Source organism: Condylura cristata, unplaced genomic scaffold (assembly GCF_000260355.1).
Source record: "Condylura cristata isolate star-nosed mole 26May11 unplaced genomic scaffold, ConCri1.0 scaffold00001, whole genome shotgun sequence".
NCBI lineage: Eukaryota > Metazoa > Chordata > Mammalia > Eulipotyphla > Talpidae > Condylura > Condylura cristata.
The window spans coordinates 16,853,772-16,875,527 of record NW_004567102.1 but is presented as its reverse complement, the minus strand read 5'-3'; the positions used below and the strand labels follow the sequence as shown (position 1 = coordinate 16,875,527).

Sequence of the window (21,756 nt, the reverse complement as noted above, 5' to 3'; positions counted from 1 at the left end):
TAAATGAAAACCCAAATATGGAAGAAAAATACTAAAGGACCTCACTTATATGTGGAATCTAAAAAATGTCAAATTCCTAAAAATAGAAGGGTTGTTGTTAGGGACTAGGGCATGGGGGAAAAGGGAGATCTTGAACAAATTGTACAAGTTTGAGTCTAAGCTGAATAAGTTTGGAGGATCTAATATATAGTATGTTGATTATAATTACTAGTACTGTACAATATACTTAAAGGTTGCTGAAAGAACAGATCTAAAAGCATTGCTACCATACACACGCTAATTGTGTGAGATTATGGATATATAATTAACTTGATTGTGGTCATCATATCTCAGTAACATACACAATTCATCACATAAAATTATTACATAGATACTGTTTGGTGAATTAAATTTCAATAAAATGGGGAGGAGGCAAAAATAGTATAATTACTTGAGAGCCAACTCCCAGGATGACTAGTCTGGTGACAGTGTGGGACAGGAACTAAAAAAGAGAGTGGTAGGGAGAAGCTGAGTAAAGGGGCATTGTGAGAGCCCAGGTAGGAGTAACGGGAGGTTGGCTCACATTGGTGGTTACCCACCTCGTATTCATCCTTTCCTTCTTCCTAACAGAACCCTTATTTTCTTTGGAGCAGAAATTAGGATTGGCTGTGTTTATAGACCAATAAGATATAAGCAGAAGTTGCTAGGTGGAGCTCCCAAACAGGCCCTTTAAAAACAGGAAAGCTAATTGAGAGGCTGATTTTTCAGTCTTCTACCCTTTGTCTTTCCTGTCTTCCTGTGTGGAATATAGGTGCAATGTTGGAGATGGAACATTGACTGCATGACCACAGAGTAAAAATCACAAGGACAAAAGCTACTTGCTAAGAGCATCTGAGAAAAAAGAAAAAATCAGGTCTGTGTTGGCATCGTAATGCTCTGGACTGCTAACCTCCAGACATTGTGCTCTATGAGAAATATAAAATCTACTGGGTAAACTAAAACAAATGTGTTTCTATTGTTACTGTGGTTTAAAAGCAGACATATGCAATTTCTGACTGTGCTTTAAATTATGAAATTTAAATTAGAGAAAATGAAAAGAAGCCAGAGACAAGAGATATTGTACAAATCAATAAAAAACAAAAACAAACAAACGAACAAAAAAACAAAAAACCTAGTAGTGTACTGAATATTGTGCAAAATAGAAGAGGTCAAAGATATCTCTAAGGTTTCAAAGATCTTACCCCAGGTAAATGGGACACAAGTATGATTAAGATGAAGAGGGGAATTAACATTTATTGCTTGCATCCAGACACTATGCTGGTGCTTTACATATGTTCTTACAACTCATTGCTATCGCAACTTATGAGGCAGATAAACAGAAAAAAGGAAACAGAGAAGAAGTAACAGCAAATGTGCCAGAAAGATGAAAATGAGTATGGCTTTGTTTTTAGTTGTACAAAGTGCTGGCAGCTCTGTTGCATGAAAGCACATGAGACAGGAAGCAAAATCTAGGAATATAACCAGGTGCATGGGCAGGTGGGAGAACAAGTATTTAAGCACGCTGACTGAGATGAAATACAACTATCAAAAGGTTGGAGAAAGCAAACAAGAGGACCAAAACACAACCTCAAGAAACACACTGTTTCCAGTAAGCAGAGGAGGATCAGAGACTGGACTTAAAGATCTGGAGAGAGTGAGTTTCAAAAAAGGGAGTGGTGAAAAATAATTTATATTACACATAGATCAGAATGGCTAACCACTCAACCAGGGGGTTGACAAACTTCAGTCCACACAAAGCCAGCTTATAGCCTGTTTTCCTAAACAGTTTTATTGGAATTTAGCCACACCCATTCATTTACATATTTCCCATGGTGGCGTTCCTCCAACAGGACAGAATTGAATTGTTATAACAGAGGTGGTATGGCCCATAAAGCCTAAATTATTTACTATCTATCTACCTTTTTACAAAACAAATTTCCCAACTCCTGCCCTAGACAATGAGTTCACTATTCTCATCAGCATTTATTAAGGTCTGGCACATAGTATAAGCTCAAACATCTGTTGAATTATTGAATAATGATGACAAGATACTATTAGGTTGGGAAATAATGACCTTCAGGAAAGCAATTTATGAAGAATGTCTGAATTCTAGAGCAGTCGCAAAAGGGCAGTTACAGACATAAAATAGAAGAATTAAATTTGGAGAAGTGGGTGCTACTTACTCTGACAAGAAGGTAAGAAAGGATGAGTGATAATCCAGAAACACTCAAAGGTGAAGAGTGGGAAAATTTAAAAAACTGACACTGGATCATTTGATCTCATTTGATACCAACTGCAAAGTGAATATGGAGGAGCTTGGGGCTGGGGAAAAAAATATTGAAAAAGAAATGAGAGTATTTGGAAATGTCTATATGGGAAAGGTGGCTGGAAATGGAAAAGGTCATTGAACAGAGAAGGGTCCTCTTCAAGCTGAAAGCACAAATGAGCTATCAGAACAGGAGCACTGCGTATAAGCACCCACAGGCTAGCGGCCGGGCTCCACACGGAGATTCCAAGTAGGGGAGCAGGTGTATGGGCCTTTGTGATTTAGAAGCCTGACTTTGATAAATGGTAGTGGATACACCAGACCCAAAAAGAACTTAGATGAAGTTAATACTCAATTACCTGTGCACTATTTTAATTTTCTGGTTCAGAGGAAGAAAATGTCTAACTCCAAAGGTTACCATCCTGTCACCAATATAAAAAATTGACACTTGACATAGTACTCAGTCCTGACACATATTCAGGATCCCTTCTTTTCCTCATTACAAAATCAGAAAGGAAAAACATTCTACTGGTAGTGTGCTACAGCAAGATTTCCAGAGTTGCTGGTATTTGCACAAACATGGGGAAAGGACAGTACTTGAATTAAATGTATGGCCCTGTGACTAGGTCCTCAGTGCTGCCTCAACATTGCCTAGCTGCTTGTCTCCCACTTTCCATGACAGATGCCATATTTCATTAGTCCTGAGACAAAGTTGTTTTCACAGTTGTTACATCTCTGGAATTAGAATGCATTTTTTAATTGATGGTGACTATCAATTATAATTGACAGAAGATAGCTGGATGCAGAAGCAGGTGAAAACTCAGATATCTTCTATTTATAAAGTCAGACATTAAAGAGACAAAAATGTAAGAAAAAGTTGTCATTCTTAATAAATTTTTTTTAGAAAATTGTTTTTTCATAAAAATGCTGTCACTTGTACTAGCAGAAAATGAGTGTATTATTGCTTTAAAGCAAATTTAAATAGTTCAAATATATCTACTTTCCAATATGATAAAATCTCAGTAGCTATAAAACTGAGTTTCTCAAGAACCTTAGTGAGCATAGGTTTTAGGACCACAGCCAGAGAGGGATGCTTTGAGTTAAAGCAAATTCCTCCACTTGTGTACTAACCCTATTCTTTTCCAAATATTCCATAAATCCCCCAACAGACACATTTGTCATCATTTCCCTTCTGCAGAATCACTCACAGTTACAAGCAAGAGTGCTGTTATTTATCTCTTAAAAATAAGCCAAAAAATCCTTTTTCTTGACTCAGTTTCATCTTTCAGCTAGTTCTTCATTTCTCTGCTCCATTTGCAATAAACTTGCTGTAAAAGGTTGTCCATATTTCCAGTTTCAAATTCCACTCCTTATTCTCTTTTAAATCTGCTCCCATGAGGTTTTCCTACTCTTCCCATTCCACTGACACACCTCGTCAAGTCCCCCCTACACCCTCACTACCAGAGTCAGGTCTCCCTTGATATACATGTCTCCTTTTGCAGGGTTCCATTATGCACGAATTTCATTTACCTCCTTTTAGTTTAGTAGCCTACTCCCCCAACAGTTGGTTTGAGTTTGAGTTATGACAATGCAGTAAAAACTCACTGTCAGGTTTTCAGCCCACTAATCAGTTCACAACTGACACATACACATAGTGCTCATTGACAATCATACTAGGTCTTTCAAAGTCTGTGGGGCACCTGTTTTTCTGTTCATAGACAGGCTGCAAGGTTTATAGCTATGTTGTCTCCTCATCTCTCAGGGATAAACCACCATGGCATTTTACAAAAATGAATTTGTGAAAGAGGGAATTGGCCAAAAAAGGTAAGAGAAACAAAAAAAAAACAATAATGCTAGAAGTAAAATTCAAATCAAGCAAAATGGAGGTATGGAAGAAATAACTGGAAAGGTAGACACTGCTGCATTTAAGAGACTCAATAAGCAGCCAGGAACAGTAACTTTTGACAGAACTGAGGGAAGTGGCTGGAATTGAAAGGATGAAGTGACCCCACACACCAGCAAAAAATATCACACCAAAAGACCCCTTAAAGATATTTCACCATCCCTGAAGAAAGGCTAGAAGATATTTCACAACATTGAAAGCAAAAATAAGAAGATCTGGGAAGCTGATCCGATCTTAGAAAGGAAGATGACAATTTGTCAAGATATAGACATAACTTAGTTATATGATGAAAAGAAGTCAACATTGCTCAAACAATTCTTGAAAAAGTTTTACAAAGAATAAAATAATTCGAGATGTTGCCAATATTTTAAATTACCATTACGTATTAAATAAAAATTAGTTTACTACTTATCTTTCATTTTCCTATATGTTTGTAACCATCAGGGTTTTTGTGTTGTGAAAAAATGTTTAAAGGTCACAGAACAATGGTAAATTTTCCTTCAATGATTAGGACTGCTCTACCCAGCCATTCTTTCAGCCTGGCACTGCTGTGTAAGGGCTGTCTGCCTGTACTTTCTTTCTTTGGCTTCCAGGATACCATACCCACTTGTTTTTCTTCTCCCTCACTAATTGTCCTATCTCAACTACTAGTATTAGTGGACTCTATCCTTAAAGCTAATCTCCTCATGTACACCAACTCCCTGAGATTTTATCTCCCCCGACTTAAAATGACATTTACATGCCAAGAACTTCCCTTACATCTCCAGCTCAGACATTTTCCCTAATCTCCAGATTAACATACCTGAGAAATGGTTTGATATTTCTACTAGGATATCTAATAGGCATCTTAAACTAGTATATCCAGAACTGAAATCTCTGTCACAGCACCCAACAAGAAAGACTTCTCCTCTCCCCATGATGTGCATCTTCCTCATCTCAGTTAATGGCAATTCCTTCCTGCCAATTGCTCAGACAAAAACCTTGGAGTCATCCTTAACTACTCTTTCCCTTAGGTCTCTGTATAATATCTGAAGTCCTACCGGATCTGTCTTCAAAATATGGCCCAAATCAAATTTCTCCCCATCTGCACTAATACTCCCCTTGTCAAGGCACCATCTTATGTTGTCTGATTATTGAAATGCTTTGCTAACTAACATTCCTCCTAATTTATTCTTAACCTAACAGCTAGGGTAGATCTTTTAAAATATCTGTCAAACTTTGTCACTCCTCTACTCAGAATCTTCGCAATGACTTCCTCGCCATTTTACTCAGAGAAAAGTCAACATTTTCTCAAAGACCTAGTTGATCCTACATAATCTGGTCCCTTGTTATTTTTCTAACTTTATCATCTACTCCTTTTCCTGTCACTCACTCCATTCTAGTCAGTTTCAGTGGTTTACCTTTTGCCAATTCCTTAAGTAATCTAGGCATGATAGAGTCTTAGCACTCACCATTCTTTCTCTCTAGCAAGTTCTTCCTCTAGATGTCTACACTACTAACTCCCTTCAAGTACTTGCTCAATGTCACCTTCTCAAGATACAAGCACCTCCCTAGTCCACTGCAGTCTACCAACAGCCTCCTAAAACCCTTCTCATCCTTATTTTGCTTCATTTTTGCATAGCACTCATCATCTAATATACTGTATAACTTACTTGTGCTGCTATACAGTCAGCTTAACCAGCATATAAGGCCAACTCTGGAAGGGCAGCAATTTATTGCCTAGTGTATTTATGCAGAAAATTCTGAGTCTAGTGACTATCTGATGCATACCAGTATTCAATACTTACTTGCTAAATAAATGATGTTGAAAAGGTTCAAGTTAATATACTGGCAATTGTGCTAAGAAGGCAGTTTCAAGTTAATATACTGGGCCCAAAAGACATTCTGGGCATGTCTAATAACCTCCGACATCTAAAATGTGATTATCCATTCATCTTATCAAGAACTGAGTAAGTTCTTATTTGATGAATAAGTCCTATATGCTGAAGCCTAGGTGTTCAGACCTACGTTTCCAATTCTGTTGTAGGAGCCTGCTGTTTTCGAAAGTGGTTCTGAACTGACGAGAGTGCTTCTGGCGAATACTGGGCAGCGTTGCTCTCCATGTACTTCAAAACATACTCGTCTGTATCAAGGATGATGAACCTGTGGCCAAATACTGGCGAGAGGGTAGAAATATGCTTAGTTTGGTTTCTATCAGGCAATTAGGAGTAAAATAACACTCTCCTCCAGTGAAAATTCACAGATACACCCTGGACTAATGAACTTTCTCAATAGCTCTCTAAGCTGAAGAGTCATTTTCTCAGTGTTTTGGAAACTCAGCGTTAAATCTACAGTTTAGAAATATAAACAATTTAGAGTTTAATTGATAAGAGAGGGAATAAAGACATCATATATGAGATTATTACTTTTGTCTCAGAATACAGCCTAACTGCTTTTTTTTTTTAAGATTTATTTATTTATTCATACAGATCTGGGGTACAGGCCAGAGATGTGGAGGGTGAGAGGATTCACCAGAGACAGAGTGGGGAGCAGAACAGGCAGATCAACGAAGTACACCGCTGAGGGGAGCAGCAGGCGGGTCAGGAGAGGTCTGCCGCGCCATGTGGTCACCTCCAGGGCAGGCGGGGATCGAACTCATGCGGAAGTGGCTTAAGCTTCTTAGTGCTGTGCTTTAACCCACTGCGCCACCAAGGAGGGCCCCTAACTGCTTCTTTACTGAATTAAGTACCAACTACGAAGGGTCCTTTCCTTTCCCTGGCTAGCAGGAAAGACTAAAGTGTCTTCAGACCTACCCTCAATCACAGCACCAATGAAGAAGTCACTAGGGCCATAGTAGTCAGGGTAGTCCACGGAAGAGAATGGCTTAACAACTTTTGTTCTGCCAAGGTATTTGCCGCCAATGATACCAGAATTGCGAACAGGAGGCTCAAAAATACTGATCATGTCAGTGGCTAGAAAATAAGATAAGACAAATCGGCGGTCTTTGTCTTCTGGGATGGGGGATTCCTAGAAAGGTGAAGAAGAGAGGATATCATGAAGGTGCATGGTCTGTCTTGATGCTTCCAAATGTAAATACCTACAGGAACTGGGTTTATAACATCAGCCCAATGTATAAATGATAGTACAAAGGCATGATTTGGGAGGATTTTCTGACTTGGAAAGCGTGTGCCTCATCTAAAGAAGGTTACCCCAAACCAACCTCAGTTGATTGCTGCCTTGTGGGAAGGCAGGACTAATGTTGCTAAATCTTCCAATTCTTCATGGTAAGATAGACGTATGGATTACTATTTAAAACCCCTGATTTTAAAATGTTGACTTCAACTCTTTCAAAGCAACATGTAGCCAAACAAAACACATATACAGGCTACAATCTGCTCACAGGCTTGAGACCTCTTGGCTGACATTTTGTTCAACTTCATGGTAACAAAATGGGTATTCAAGGTTTAGTTCTTTAAACAAATCTATTTATGCATATAATTTTTACAGGAATATTTGTGAAGAAAGGACTCAGTAATATAAAATCATAGAGTTTTAAGTGATTCTGAGAAACTATCTTGTAGACAAGACTTTTTCTATAATAAATCAAATCACTGGATCCTTGAGAAATAAATTCCAAATCAACAAGACTAAATACAGACATGCTTATTCCTATCTAAAATCCTCTCATATTGCAACTTCAGCACAGGCCTTCATTCAGACCATGAAATTACTTGTGTAGTAATTTCTTGTTTATCAAAGAAAGCTTCCTTTTAGTGAAATACTTTCCTCGTCACCAAGGTTTCCAAACTTTATTTTGATAATAAAAAATGTAAACACAGACCCATAATATAGATAATAAAAACCAAATCATATCCCTTTTCTGCTTTTAAACCTCCAGATGACTCTTACTGTGTTTAGAATAAAAAGCAAAGCCCTGAGCAGGGCTATTGGCAATTGGCAAAGGCACACCAGAAGGGTGGCACTCATTCACCCTGGCAGGAAAGAGTGTTTTAAAATGGAAAAAAAAACCAAAAAACTTTTGAATTGTGCAACTTTGAAAAATACAACAAAAAAGACCTCACATCCTTTTTAGTGTATATCAAGGGGCTCACAATTAAATTTAGATACAGAAAACCTGCATAACATTACATCAGCACAACCATTGTACAACTATAAAATCCAAGAAAATAACAAAGCAAATGGTATCAACTATTGAGTAAAACTACTCTCCTTATTCCAATCTCTCCTGTTTTTTGCTTATGTCCTCTTATTTCAAGAAACTACACATTTAGTCTTTCTTATTCTTTAATCTATAATCTGTGAGCATCTCAGTCTGCCTTTGTCTTAAATAAATGACTTTGACACTTTTGAAGAGCACTGGTCAGTTCTTGTGAATATCCCTCACGCATCTCATTTTAGCATTTTGGCAAAATAGCACAGAAAAGATATCTTGCCCTTTCAGCCATATAAGGAGGTTCACAATATCAATGTACCTCATGTGTGATGTTGACCTTGATTGCCTGGTTAAGATGTCTGATGGGTTTCTCCCCTGTAAATTACCACCTTCACCTTTGCAGTTAAATATCTTAAGGCAGATAGTCTGAAACTGAAAATCTTGTTTCTCCTCAGAGGTTTTCTCACTTATGATCAGTTTTTAAAACAAGTACTGCTTTTTGTATCACACTAAAGAATATTTCTCTACTACAACTACATTTATTTTTACAGCTACATTTTACTACCATTAAGAAATTTTATAGGTTTTTCTTTCACATTTAAATCTCCAGTCCAGTCAAAACTGACTTCTATGTTTAGCGGGCAATTTTTCCCCCTCTTTTCCCAGAAGGATGTTTAATTGCTCCCATACCATTTATTGACAAGACTTCCCTTTGTCAGTTCCTCTGCAATGCCATGCTTGCCAGATAGCCTAAGTGCTGTTTTATTCCATTGGTCAATTTTCTGTCTTTGAACCAATATCACCTGTAATTCTAATATTTTGAAACCATAGATCAATTTAGGGTGAATAGCTTTATAATTTTGAATTTTCTAACCAATTCACACATTGTATTCCTTCTTTTATTTTGATCTTTTTTCATTTCTTCTCTAACATTTTAGGTATAACATACCTTTTGTTTGATTTATTCCTAAAAATGCATTATTTTGCATGCTTTGATAAGTGGCATTTTTTTCTGATTTCATTTTTTGTATGTTGCCATCCATACCTTAACTTTACTAATATGTAATGTAGATTCTACTTGATTTTCTATATATACAATCACTCATTTTAAAAAGTGACAATTTTATTTAATTCTTTTCACTTCCTATACCTTTGATTTCCCTTATTATTTTATGTTCTAGCACAATAATAAGTAGATGGGGAATAGAGAGCAGTTTTGCCTTGTTCCTAATCTCAGAGAAATCAACATTTCACCACTAAGCATGCTGCTTGCAGATTTTTGGTAGATAGTCTTTATCAGACAAAGGAAATTCTCTTTTATGTGCTATTTACTAAGCAGATTATTTTAAAACCATACTAGATAAATTTATTGAATACTTTTCTGTACCTAAATTCTCTTTGTTTTCATTACTGTGATAATTTTTCAACTGAAATCCTTTGTTGCTTCTAGTTCTCTGCTGAAATTCTCAACTCTACCCTTATATCTTCTTAAACAAATTAAATACACTTTTAAAGTTTGAGTTTGATTAAACCAATATTTGAAACTCCCATGAATCTACTTCTATTGTCTGTTGTTTCTACTCATTTTCTTCAATGTCCTGTGTCTGGACCTTGCATTAACAGTTTTTTTTTTTTTTAATGAGTAACATACATTGTATTTCTTAAATTGTTTATAGAAATAATTTGAAATGTATGATGATGCTATCTGTAGAGAATTTACACTTGCATCTGCTAGACACATGGGGACATTACTAGCCCACATTAATTTAAACTGATTCTGAAATTGAGAAAATTCAGGGATTTAGATATTTCAAAGTCAGACAAATAGTTCTTTCAAGGATAAGCCATTTGTGGACAAAAGAGTTTACTAACGCATAAAGAGTTTACTAAGGTTTGTCCTTGAGAGACCCTCGTTTGCAATGCTTCCCTTCACAGGTACTTCTTCTAGAATCAGCAAATAATCTGAGGTAAAAATAGTTCCATTTGCCAGGCTCAATAGCCTCCTGCATCTTGCTCAGTGATTCTTTACAGGTTGTTAGTTATTCAGTACCTTCAAGCAGTAGTGTACATGTACATACACATATACACTCTAGTTGTTCTAAGCAAGACGGTTAATTAAAATTAGTTTATCATTGTCAGAAATAGAAGTCCTTCACTGACTCTTCACTCTTTTGTAACATACCACAATTGCCCATGCTATTTGTACACATAGAAGACTGCTGTCTATGTAATATATTTTTTCTCCTCATTTAGTGACATCTAAGTAATTAGTAGCAATTTTTATAATTAATTATGTAATAACTTTTCTAGGATTTTTAGGTATGGAAGATAAGTTTACAGTCATATAGTTTACAAACTCATGCTATTTTCATAGCCCTAAGTATTATACTGATTCTTGATCAAAGGAATGCTGGGTAAAGAGTCAAAAGACTGAGTTCTAGTGTTGCCTCTGCCTTATCATCTTGAGACTTGGGGCAAATCAATTAGCCGTTCTGGTTCTTATGTTTTGAAACATTAAAATGGTATAGTATCAAATTACCTAGTTATTGAGAGTGCATTTGTAAATGTGTGTAAATTAATTTACTTATTCATTCAAAATTTATTGAATCTATGAAATCTAAAAAGACATGATCTTGTCCTTAAGGAGTTCATAGTTACTATATCAAAAATTCAATAAATCTCTTGAATTTTAATGGTAACTCAAAGAACTTAGCAATGATACAAAGCCTTGATTAATCAGAATTCTTAGGGTATGGAGTGTTCTAGTTGGGCTGGAGTTGCTCGAACTCATTTTTTTAAGTTTTGTTCAATATTTTTCTAAAATAATCAGCCAATTATGTTTTTCTTTAATTTTTTTTCCTGCTACATGTAAAGAGTTTGAAAAATCAGCTACCCACCCATGCCTCTCCACTCTTAATTTCTATTCCCAGAAATATCCTACATCCATCTTTGGTATTTTTGCCCATATTTCTAAAATGCTTATATTCCTATTTCTACTTAGTTTCCCCCTATTTTAAAGACACTAAACTCTCAACTCCTATTTGGTAATCCAGGCAGTGAGTGGCATATTCAGGATTAGAATTTATGTCTGTCACCAAACCCATACTCTTAACCATTAACTACACATTTGTTCTCAAAGCCAGTATCTATTAAATTTGTATGGTTGCATGTATTACATTTAATAACTATGAGATGCCTCAAGCTAGATATCCTAATACTAAAAAATTTGTAAGACATAGTTCCTGTCCTCAAGGAAAGCACAGTACATGAGAAAGGCACACAAATATACAAATAATTTAAATATGTCAGGTTCCATAATTGCTAAATAAAAAAGGCCAAAAAAAAAAAAGGTGTGGAAAATTTGAAGGTAGATAGGAGAGATAAATGATCTAAGAAAGATTCAGAGGGAGAATAGGACTTGCAAAAAGGTCTTGGTTCAGGGGCACCATACTTAATGACAATCTGACCTGCCAATGTTTTAAAGTACATACAACTCTAGACAGCTCTGACTTTACAGCTTACAGACCAAATGAATACCTGTGCACAGTCCTAAGAGCAGGATCTTAAAATTGAAATGATTCTCACCAGTGCAGCCAAATAACGAAGAACCTTGTTATCATTCACCAGCATTTTAATAACATCTTTTTTTGGAGCTTTTGGAATAAGAACAAAGCAATTCTGAGCAGAGTCTTCAACTAATCCATAACCATTATAGGGAGGTAATTCCTGAAGAAATGCAGAAAGCAAGAAAACATGTATTTGTGTTTTACATTAAAAGTAACAAAGTTTCTTTGAAAAAAATCTAGAATACATTTATTCAAAAGCAATTCCTATATGTACACATGTGGTCAGAAAAAATAACATGGCATAATCTGTATTTATAGATTTTAAATTGTGATTACTGCTCAAAGTAACCCTCAGAGCTAGACTGAAACTAGTGCTGATGTGCTTTGACCTTTTCTGCCAAAGCGGAATAGGCCCTACCCCAGCCTCTTCCCCCAGCCCTTGCATTATTACAAGCCTGTGTAGCCCATGGATCTGCCTGTAACTTCTGTTCTAGGGTGTGGCCTCAGCCTGGCAGTTGTGGAAACATTTCTCAGTTCACCCACAGTGTATATGTGTATGTGTTAAGAATTCTGGAAGGGGAGGTCTGGACTGAGTTCAAGCTACATTTTTTTTTTCCCCATAATTACCTCCGGATTTCTGTGAACCTCAAAAAATAAGCAGCCAACTATTTACCAGGAAAATGGATTTAGTCATAAACATCTAAAAGCAGTTAGGAAGTACAGTTTCATGAAGAAACATCTGCACATTTCTCCAGAAGAAAAAAAAAATGAGAATTTCATTTGTAAAGTTGGGAAGGAACTCTCTAATCAGTTGAACTATTGCTTGGTGAGAAGGAAGAGACTCTTCTCCCACTGGGGCAGTTAAGCAACATCACTTCCGTTGGGTTCTGGAGAGTGAGCTGATGGCTCTCATGCAGCAACTCTTCTAGCCTTCTGAACCCATTCAAGTGAGGCTTCTGTGTATCAATGTTTATATACGCTAATGTTTTTATTTCTTGACATTCTCTCACTAAGTAGAGTTGACAGCAATATCTTTCTGGGCAGTCACACTCTGTCCTCACAGGACTCTCTCTTCCTTATGAAGAGCCAAACTCAAGAAACCAAACCAAATTTCAAATACAGAAGGTAAATTTGATGAGTTAGCATGAAAGTATAAGGTGCACTTATATTTTTTTTTATTCAGGTTCTGTGAGGAGCTGAAAGCATCACTCTAGGATGCTAGCATTTGTTTCTTCTAAAACTTTAGTTTTTCCTCGGTCTCATCAATGTTAGACAGTCTGCAGCAGAATTCTTTTTCTGTAAGTCCTTTTTGTTACAATTGCCCAGCAAACTCAACTTGTATCATGCTTTTCACTTGAAATTACCTTCCCCAACTCTTTTTATATATTGTATTCAGGCACTTCAACAAATTAGTCTATATGATCCCTGGTGGCTTCTGTAGACCTCAAATAAAAAACAATCAGTAATTCCAACCACAAAGAGAGTACATTTGGAAACAAAACAACAGAAGAGAGTACAGACTGGAGTGTGTGTTCATGGTGAGGTCCATGCGCACTTCCTGGAATCAGAGATGAACAGCCCCTTAAACTACCCCTTAAGAACCTCTTCTTCAGTTTCATTGAAGGTGGAAACAGTGGGAGAATGCAGGGCATCTTGCATCTGTCATTTGATATTGGGCTCCTAGTTTGATGGTTTCTACAACCATAGGAACTCTCTTTTTAGCCTTCTGACCTCATTCAAATAGGGCTCTTAATTAATGTCCACACATCTGTCACTGGGTCTTCCCTCAAAAACTAGTGGTTGCTATGTTCACCCAAGGCTTGGAACACTGACCACTTCCTAGGGCTGTAGTTAATGTAATCATCAAGCCACAGATCCAATAGATGGACAATGACTGAATTTGCTCTAAAAGCCAAAACCACTGTTCAATGAATATGCAAGTTACCAAAGACAATGGGACCTTTGATGAGACACTACCAGCTACCATTTGAATCGTCTAGAGACTATACAAAAATACACAGAGGTGGCATGTAAACTTACCTTACAACAGAATAGGTCTCAACAAAAGCAGCCTGTTTGGGGGATGGGCAGTGTTGAAAGATTTTGAAACTGGAAGGTAAGCCTCTAAGCAACATCCTCTCAAATTCCTTTTGTGTTTCAACAGGCTTCTACCTGTTTTTCCTGAATGGCACTTCACATCCCCTGCTTGGAACAAAGACCTTCCCAAAATATCAGCCTGTATGCCTTGGGATCCTGGTACCTTGCTTCTCATATTCCAAGCTACTACTTGGGTGCTTTTCTAAGCCAGGTGAGCTACTCTGACCAAATACATCATCACTCCTAGGTACTCCTGCTCAGGTGACCCTTCCAGTAGAATTTCTGCCCACCTATCTTAACAAAGCAAGTACACATGGAGTCAGAGGCCCATAATCCTTCAGATATTGTTTTTGGAGACCAGCTCCACGGCAGATTAGCTCTCCTAGTCCTGCTTCTTCCTGTTCCCTACCAGTGTGTCTCCAGATTGAGCCAGACTGAGATAAGACATATCTGGGCACTGAACAAAGCTCACTCATTCTTGGCCTAGCATATTAGCCTGACCTATGGCTTTCATAATCATGATGTTGAATATATTCACTTCATATCTGCTTCCATCCTTGACAACTGGGTTGACTTTAGCTTTATCCCTCTAGACCCTGGCACAGCCTCTTATACCTGCTTTCCAACTACGTGGCTCAAGGTTTAAATGACTGACATGCAATGACTAAAGAGAGCGAAAGGTTTCTGCTGTTTGATAAGTAGGGTTCTCCTACTCAATCCAACAAGGACTGTCATGGACAGGCACAAAGAAAAATATAATAGAATGATAGAAATAAACTAATCATACATTCCAATTAATGCACCATATATATGGGTGTAGAATTACTTTTACTTTATTATGGGTGTAGAATTAGTTTTATTACGCAGATCACCTATGATAGGCCAAATCCAACCAACCAAGCAAAATCTACACTGGTTCTTCAATTCTCTCTGCTGTCTATCCACATCTTCTTCCCTTTTTCTTTCTTTAGAAGATTTGTTAGGAGAAAAAAAGGTGATAGTAATAAGAGGCTTTCTAGGACTCAAAAAGCTTTATCAGTTCAAAAGGATGGATAAAAATCCTCTCATTAAGAAAAGAACACTATAATATGCATCACAACAGATAGTCAGTTTCTGAAGTAAGAAAATGTACCCTTGTTTATACCATGTTATAAACTAATGTTAACTCAAGTTTTGAAAAAAAATCAGTTACAAAAAGAAGAATGCACCACTAAGTTGCAAGCTCTCTCCATCCTACCTCTTGACTAGGTGTGGCCCCTTTTTGTAAGATGTTTTACATCTAATAGGCCCACCCTGAACTCTACATGAGCAATCCCTTGGGGAGATACACACACACACACACACACACACACACATATGTATAAAGTATAGTACATATATTAATTATAAATGACAGTGGTGGAACAATTTGCTTGATCAAAATCTAAATCTCTTCCCATAGTGTTATTTCCTATATACTCTATCAAATGCTATCCCCAAAACTGGGAGCAGGGATAGGATTTTATTAGAATTCTTACTCAGTTTTATACACACAGTGTCAATTTATTGTATGAAAATCTATCAGAGAAAACATTTATAGCAAGAGATATTATCATCACACTGCCTTCCAGAAGTTTTCTTGCCCCTGAGAACTCATATTAGAGGTGGACCAGCACAGCAAGCAGACCTCAGCAATGAGTGACACTAAGGACTCCAGCCCTCATTTCCACACCATAGACAGCTCAGCTACTTGCACTACAACTCCCAGCATGCCATGAACTAGACCTGAATGGAGGCTGCTGGGAAGAAGGTAGAGCAGGGAGGCCATTATGGTGGAATAAGAGAGAAGCAGGAAAACAAGAGGGTAGAAGTATCTTTCTGATTTCCTCATTAATACTTTGGTTATGACTCACTCAGAAAGTATGGCAACCACTTTTTTTGGCCCTTTGGTGGATTCAACTTGTATGGTACATTTTGAGTCTGCTTCTCTCCTAGCTCTCTGGGACCTGCTGAACCCCTTGTTTGAGATTCCTGTTGAGAAGTACCTTGGGCTTGTTCTCCCAAGAGCTCTGCTCTGGGACCATGGTCACTTGGCTTTGAGCACTGCTTGTTTGCCTGAACAGGTACCAACAAGGGATTAGGTGTTTGACTGGAAGTTTGTATTTTAAAATCCTTTCTTTCTCTTTCTGTTCTTTGGACTTCTTACTAGTTATGTGCTTGAGTAGTTCATCAAAGTCCTTCAGCTCACTAGAGTTTAATTATTTTGCCTTTACACGTGCAGGTGACATGAAACCCAAGAATGGGTAACATGGGATTTTCCCTCTAACAGTGTGGTATCTCTGGGCATCCCTCAGTTTTGTACAATATCAGTTTTGGTTCACAGCAGTTTTGTTAGCTATCACTCATAACATACCAAAATTCAATTCTTTCTTTGACATTATTTTTTATGAAATGTTGGTTCAAAATATCTTGTCTAATATACTCCTTGACTTGAGGGAACAAAAACATATTTCATAGGAATTTTCAGTTTAAGAAATACATGACATGATGCTTACTTGTTATTTACTGTATTTATAGGGCATGGTCCCTACCCTCAAGGAATTTACAGTCTAGTAGAAAAGATCCATAAACATATCTATTAATATAACAGATAGATTCTAGAGGAGAGAGGCACAGAACTCCCCCTCCCCTCCACCCCCACCCCCCAGCAATACAGGAAAGATGGTCAACCCTGCCAAGAGCTTTAGAAGTCTTCTTAGAAAAGAGGAGACTTACACTAAGTGTTGAAAGACTGAGAAAGAGACATGTAAAGAAATAATAGAAACCTGGGTCAAGCAGGTGGAAGGATATCAACAAAAGCCCAGGAAAACAGGATACTGTATTAGTATAAGCAAAGGTAACTGTGAGTACTGGCAGCTAAGTGGAGGAAGCATGGGCAGCAGCTGGAAGAACAGCATGTGTCTATACTGCAGGAATTCAGTAATGGCATCCATCTTTTGAGAAAAGAACCCAGTCACTTTATTTTATACACATAGTGGCTCTTTAAAGATAAGCCTTGGGTATTAACACCCAATTTTTTTTTTAAAGATTTATTTATTTGTGCATACAGAACTGGGGTACAGGCCAGAGGCTCAGGGGCGGTGAGAGGTTTCACCAGAGACAGAATGGGGTACAGAACAGGCAGATCGACGGAGTACACTGCTGAGGGGAGCAGCGGGTGGGTCAGGAGAGGTCTGCCGCACCATGTGGTCACCTCCGGGGCAGGTGGGATTCGAACTCATGCGGAAGCGGCTTTAGATTCTCAGTGCTGTGCTTTAACCTGCTGCGCCACCAGGGAGGGCCCTTAACACCCCATTTAATCATGGGGAATAGGCAAAAGTATAATAAGCATTTGTGCAGTCAATCCATGAAATTATACTTCAGATACTTGTTGAATTTGATGTATAATGTACACTTTTTAAAACATGCAGTTTTCATTTGAAAGACCTAAAATATGTGACTTGGCTAAAATTTTCAAGGCTCAAGATTATCGGATTACTATTTCAGTGCATTAAAAGCACCATGAACGTACTCTTGGAGATCAGGGACTTTTGTGGTGTAAAGAACTGAATTTTGTGGTCCCCTGTGATTCTAAGGAAAGCTATGCAATGATAGAAAGCCATTTCCAACACTGTCAATTAGTCGGTTTTTGTTTTGCTTCCAATCATTTTTAAATGAAAGGATTTGATAGGAATAATGAACTGTGCAGGAGTCTGGACTCCTAAGAGTTTTTTTTATCAAAAATTTTAAAATATTATAAAAATAATACAAAGCTTGATATAAAAAATGAAATTAAAACTACACCAAGTAGTGCAAAAAGTTCTCTTGTCATCTACCACTTCTTTCCCTACCCCCTCTCACCCCATTCCCACATGTTGACTGTTAACTGCTGTTAACAGTATGGGTGGATATTATTTCAGGTCTTTTTCTCAGTAAGAAAAGCAGACATTCCATGCAGTAACTTACAAAAATAGCACCATGTCACATATACACATTGACTTAAAAATGTTATGGACAATTTTCCAGCTTAATATGCATAGATTTACTTTTTTTCATATAAGAAAGATATATTATAATTTTATATTTAGCCAATGTCCTTATACTTTATTACAAATAACACCACAATATACATTCACACATACCTTTTTGTAATTCCTTAAACAGATTTTCTAGATCAATATGTATGTAATATTTTATTTTGAAAAAATTAAACATGATGACAAAATGCCCTTCAGGAAGGTTTTTCTGATCAACTCTCCTGTTGAAAACATATGAAAATGCCCATTTCCTCACACTAGGGCAAATACTGACTATTACAATTCTTTAAATCAAACAGATCTATAACCTCATTATTTTCACTCCTCTGTCTTTGATTATCAGTTAGATTGAAAGGCCATTTCATATACTCATTAGTCACTTGTATTTCTTCTTTTGTGAACTGCTCTATTTCATATGCTTTGTTAATTTTTTATTAGGCATTCATATGAGTTTTGCTTTTTTCTCTTAAATTTCTTCATCAAAAGATTTATTCTCTTAGGTTCTCCCTGGTAGTGCAACGGGTTAAAGTCCAGCCCTATGAACCTAGCTGCAGCCACGTCAGCATGAATTCAATCCCCAGCCTGGGAGCTGACCCATATGGCGCAGCTGACCTCTCCTGTCTTATCCGCTACTCCCCTCAGCAGTGTACTTCGTAGATCTTCCTGTTCTGCTTCCCACTCTGCCTCTAGGGAATCCTCCCACCACCCCTGTATCTCTGGCCTGTACCCCAGTTCTGTATGCATAAATAAATAAATCTTTAAAAAGATTAATTCTCTCACTAGACTTAGAACTAGGGCCCCATTACCTGCTTTACAGGAGGTGGTTCCTTCTTGCTAACATCAATACAAGGTAAATCAGAGATACCAAATTTTTCTTTGTAATATTGTCGTGTGAATGGGTCACAGTCATAAATGAAGAACGTTCTCCCAAGGATGGTGAGTGGTTTCCCAACAATGAAGTCTTTGGCAGTATACCATTCCAACACTTCTTGATCAGATATTTCCAGCACACATTGAGGAAAGTTCTCTAACATAAGAGAGAAGTACAAAAAAGGAATGAGGATGGGAAGAAAATGACACATAACAGCTAGGCATTCTTGAGAACCTGAGGGAGAACAGTCTTTTGATCTGGTCCAGGGCCAGGACTCTTCTACATTCCCAGCAGAACATGTGGTACATAGTTTCCATCTGTTGACAGGACACATAAATAATATCCCATATGGTTTTTATAAAGCCTCTCTTCCATATTCAGCTCAAACTATCATTACAGGTCACTGATCTTAGAAGAATTAGTGCTTAGAAGAAATCAGTACAGGATGAAAGAATAAATATCCTTCCACAAAGATAAGAGGAACATATCGACGTCACTTAGTGTAATTTCCCATCCATTTGCTCACTCATCCAATAAAGTATTAGTGATCACATCTATCAATTACTAGGTGCACTATAAAATACCAAGATGACAATAACAATGTGGATACAATTCTAGAATTCCAGACTTGATGGAAAAAAGCATTGCTTAGGGGCACATATACTGAACAATTATACAAATAATGATTCTGTTTCTATTGTGACAACTGCTATTAGGGTAGTCTGAGCTACTCCTGAAGGAAGTATAAGGGACAGTCAAAGAAATGACTATAGGGGTATTCCTGGTGGCACAAAGTTCTAACACTTAGCACTATGAAGCTGTAGCTAACTACTGCAGCACAAGTTCTATCTCTGGCCAGGGAACTAACACACATGGCACAGCAGACCCCTCCTGTCTGGCCTGCTGCTCCGTTCAGCAGTGTATTTCAGTAGATCTGTCCATTCTGCTCCCCACTCTGTCTCTGTTGAATCTTCTTATTGCCCCCACACATATCTCTGGCCTGCACCCAGCTCTTGTATGCAGAAATAAATAAATCTTTGAAAAAAAAAAAGGAGAGGACTAGAAATCTGTTCAATAGAACAGGATAGAAATCAATCGATTGTTAAACATAGAATCAACCTTGCATTTTGTGAGTAAATCCAATTTTGTCCCACATTTTATTAAAACTAAAATTTGATTTGTTTAAGATAGATTCTCTGCAGCATAGTTTCCATGGAAACTATATTCTGGTAAAGTGCCACACTGCTGACCTGAACCACAAAGCTTGGCCCCAGAATCCCACTCAAGAAGCAAGACAGGTACACAGATATTCTTATAGTTGATAATTGCCAAGATGGGAAATAGGGATCAGTAATGTTCTACTACCGCAGACAAACAGAAAGAAGAGCTGGTATTTCCCTAATAAAGCACTTTTTAAGCCTCCAAATCTCCCAGTGTCTACCCTACAAAATCCCTTTGAGTTGCTCCAGGAAGTCATGGGCAATGGGGGACCCATCTCTAATTCCAGTAAACAATGTGCCAGGAGCGCTGGGGCGCGCTTGCGCATGCGTGTGTGTGTGTGTGTGTGTGTTGCGCGCACGCACACACAAGATTTCTAGCCATTCACTTTGTTCAACAGTTGTTTTGGGCATACTTCTGAATTTCTTTTACTGACATTTTGTTTAGTTGCCCATATGTTCATAAGTAAAACAGATTGATTTTCTTACGGTGTCTTTGTTTTTACTCATTAAAATGAATGAATGAAGCTCCTTTTTCTCTGAGTTTGTGTTAAGCTTAGAATGATCTCTTTATATGTTTACCAAAACTCATCTGAAAAGTTTTCTCAACCTGGTTAACTTGTGGATGATTCTTTTTACTTATTCTACTTCTCTAATAATTAAAAACAGTTGGTCTCTATTTCTTTTTAAGTTAATTCTTAAAAATTGAATCATTTCATATAACTTTTCAAATTTAGTGGCATAAAGTTGTTGTTATTATTCTCTTATTTTCTGTTTAATACCAAATAATTTAAAAATATGAGTCCTCTTTCCATATTTAATATTGTACAGGTATGCCTTCTTTTTCCCTTGAAAAAGCTTGTCAGTGGTTTGTCATTTTATTAGTCCTTACAAAAATATAGCTTTTAACATGAAAATCTACTATTACTTTGTTTTCAATTTCATTATTTCCAGGATTTTATTTTATTACTTCTTTGTTTTAATTTCTCTAGATTTATTTTACCATTCCTTCTTTAAATTTTAAAGACAAATGCCTACTTAAAATTTTAGTGTTTTTTCTTTCTCAAATAAGCATTTAAAGCTATAACTCTCCCAAGTGTTATTTTAGCTATATATAAAGTTCTTAGGGACTTATAGCTATCATTTACTTATAAGTATTTTTTTTAATTCATATTACTTAGAAATGTGTCTTTCATTTTTTTTTCTTTTTATGCTGTAATGGCTGGTGACAGCTTGATACACTGCAGTTGTAACCCCTGTTACCTGTGTTTTTCAAGTTTTAAATACATGTGATTTTTTTTAGTTATAGTTCCAAAATTAACTTCTACCTGAATTGTGTTACTCTCTGATAATGATATATGATAACTAGACTTTAACATTTGCTAAGACAAATAAGTTTTTGTAAGTGTTCCATTTGTGCTTATAAAGACTGGGAATTGTCCAGGTATTGCTGCATATACTTATTATTAAATCAACATTGATACTTATATTGTTCAAATCCTATATATGTACATTGTTTTTGTTTTTTTTTAAAGATTTATTTATTTATTCATACAGAACTGGGGTACAGGCCAGAGATGCGGAGGGTGAGAGGATTCATCAGAGACAGA

General features: G+C 37.0%; 1 protein-coding gene across 2 annotated transcripts in view; it reads right to left on the bottom strand.

Annotated features, from left to right (window-relative positions):
* Window positions 1-21,756, bottom strand: part of EFHC1 (EF-hand domain (C-terminal) containing 1) — a 50,533-nt gene that overhangs the window by 6,104 nt on the left and 22,673 nt on the right. For both annotated transcript variants that reach the window (XM_012720283.1, XM_004673567.2), the window contains 4 exons: window positions 18,865-19,085; window positions 11,926-12,066; window positions 6,980-7,193; window positions 6,195-6,342 (listed from right to left, as the gene is read on the bottom strand). In XM_012720283.1, the coding sequence (XP_012575737.1) occupies window positions 6,195-6,342; window positions 6,980-7,193; window positions 11,926-12,066; window positions 18,865-19,085 (724 nt within the window). The remainder of the gene's footprint in view (window positions 1-6,194; window positions 6,343-6,979; window positions 7,194-11,925; window positions 12,067-18,864; window positions 19,086-21,756) is intronic.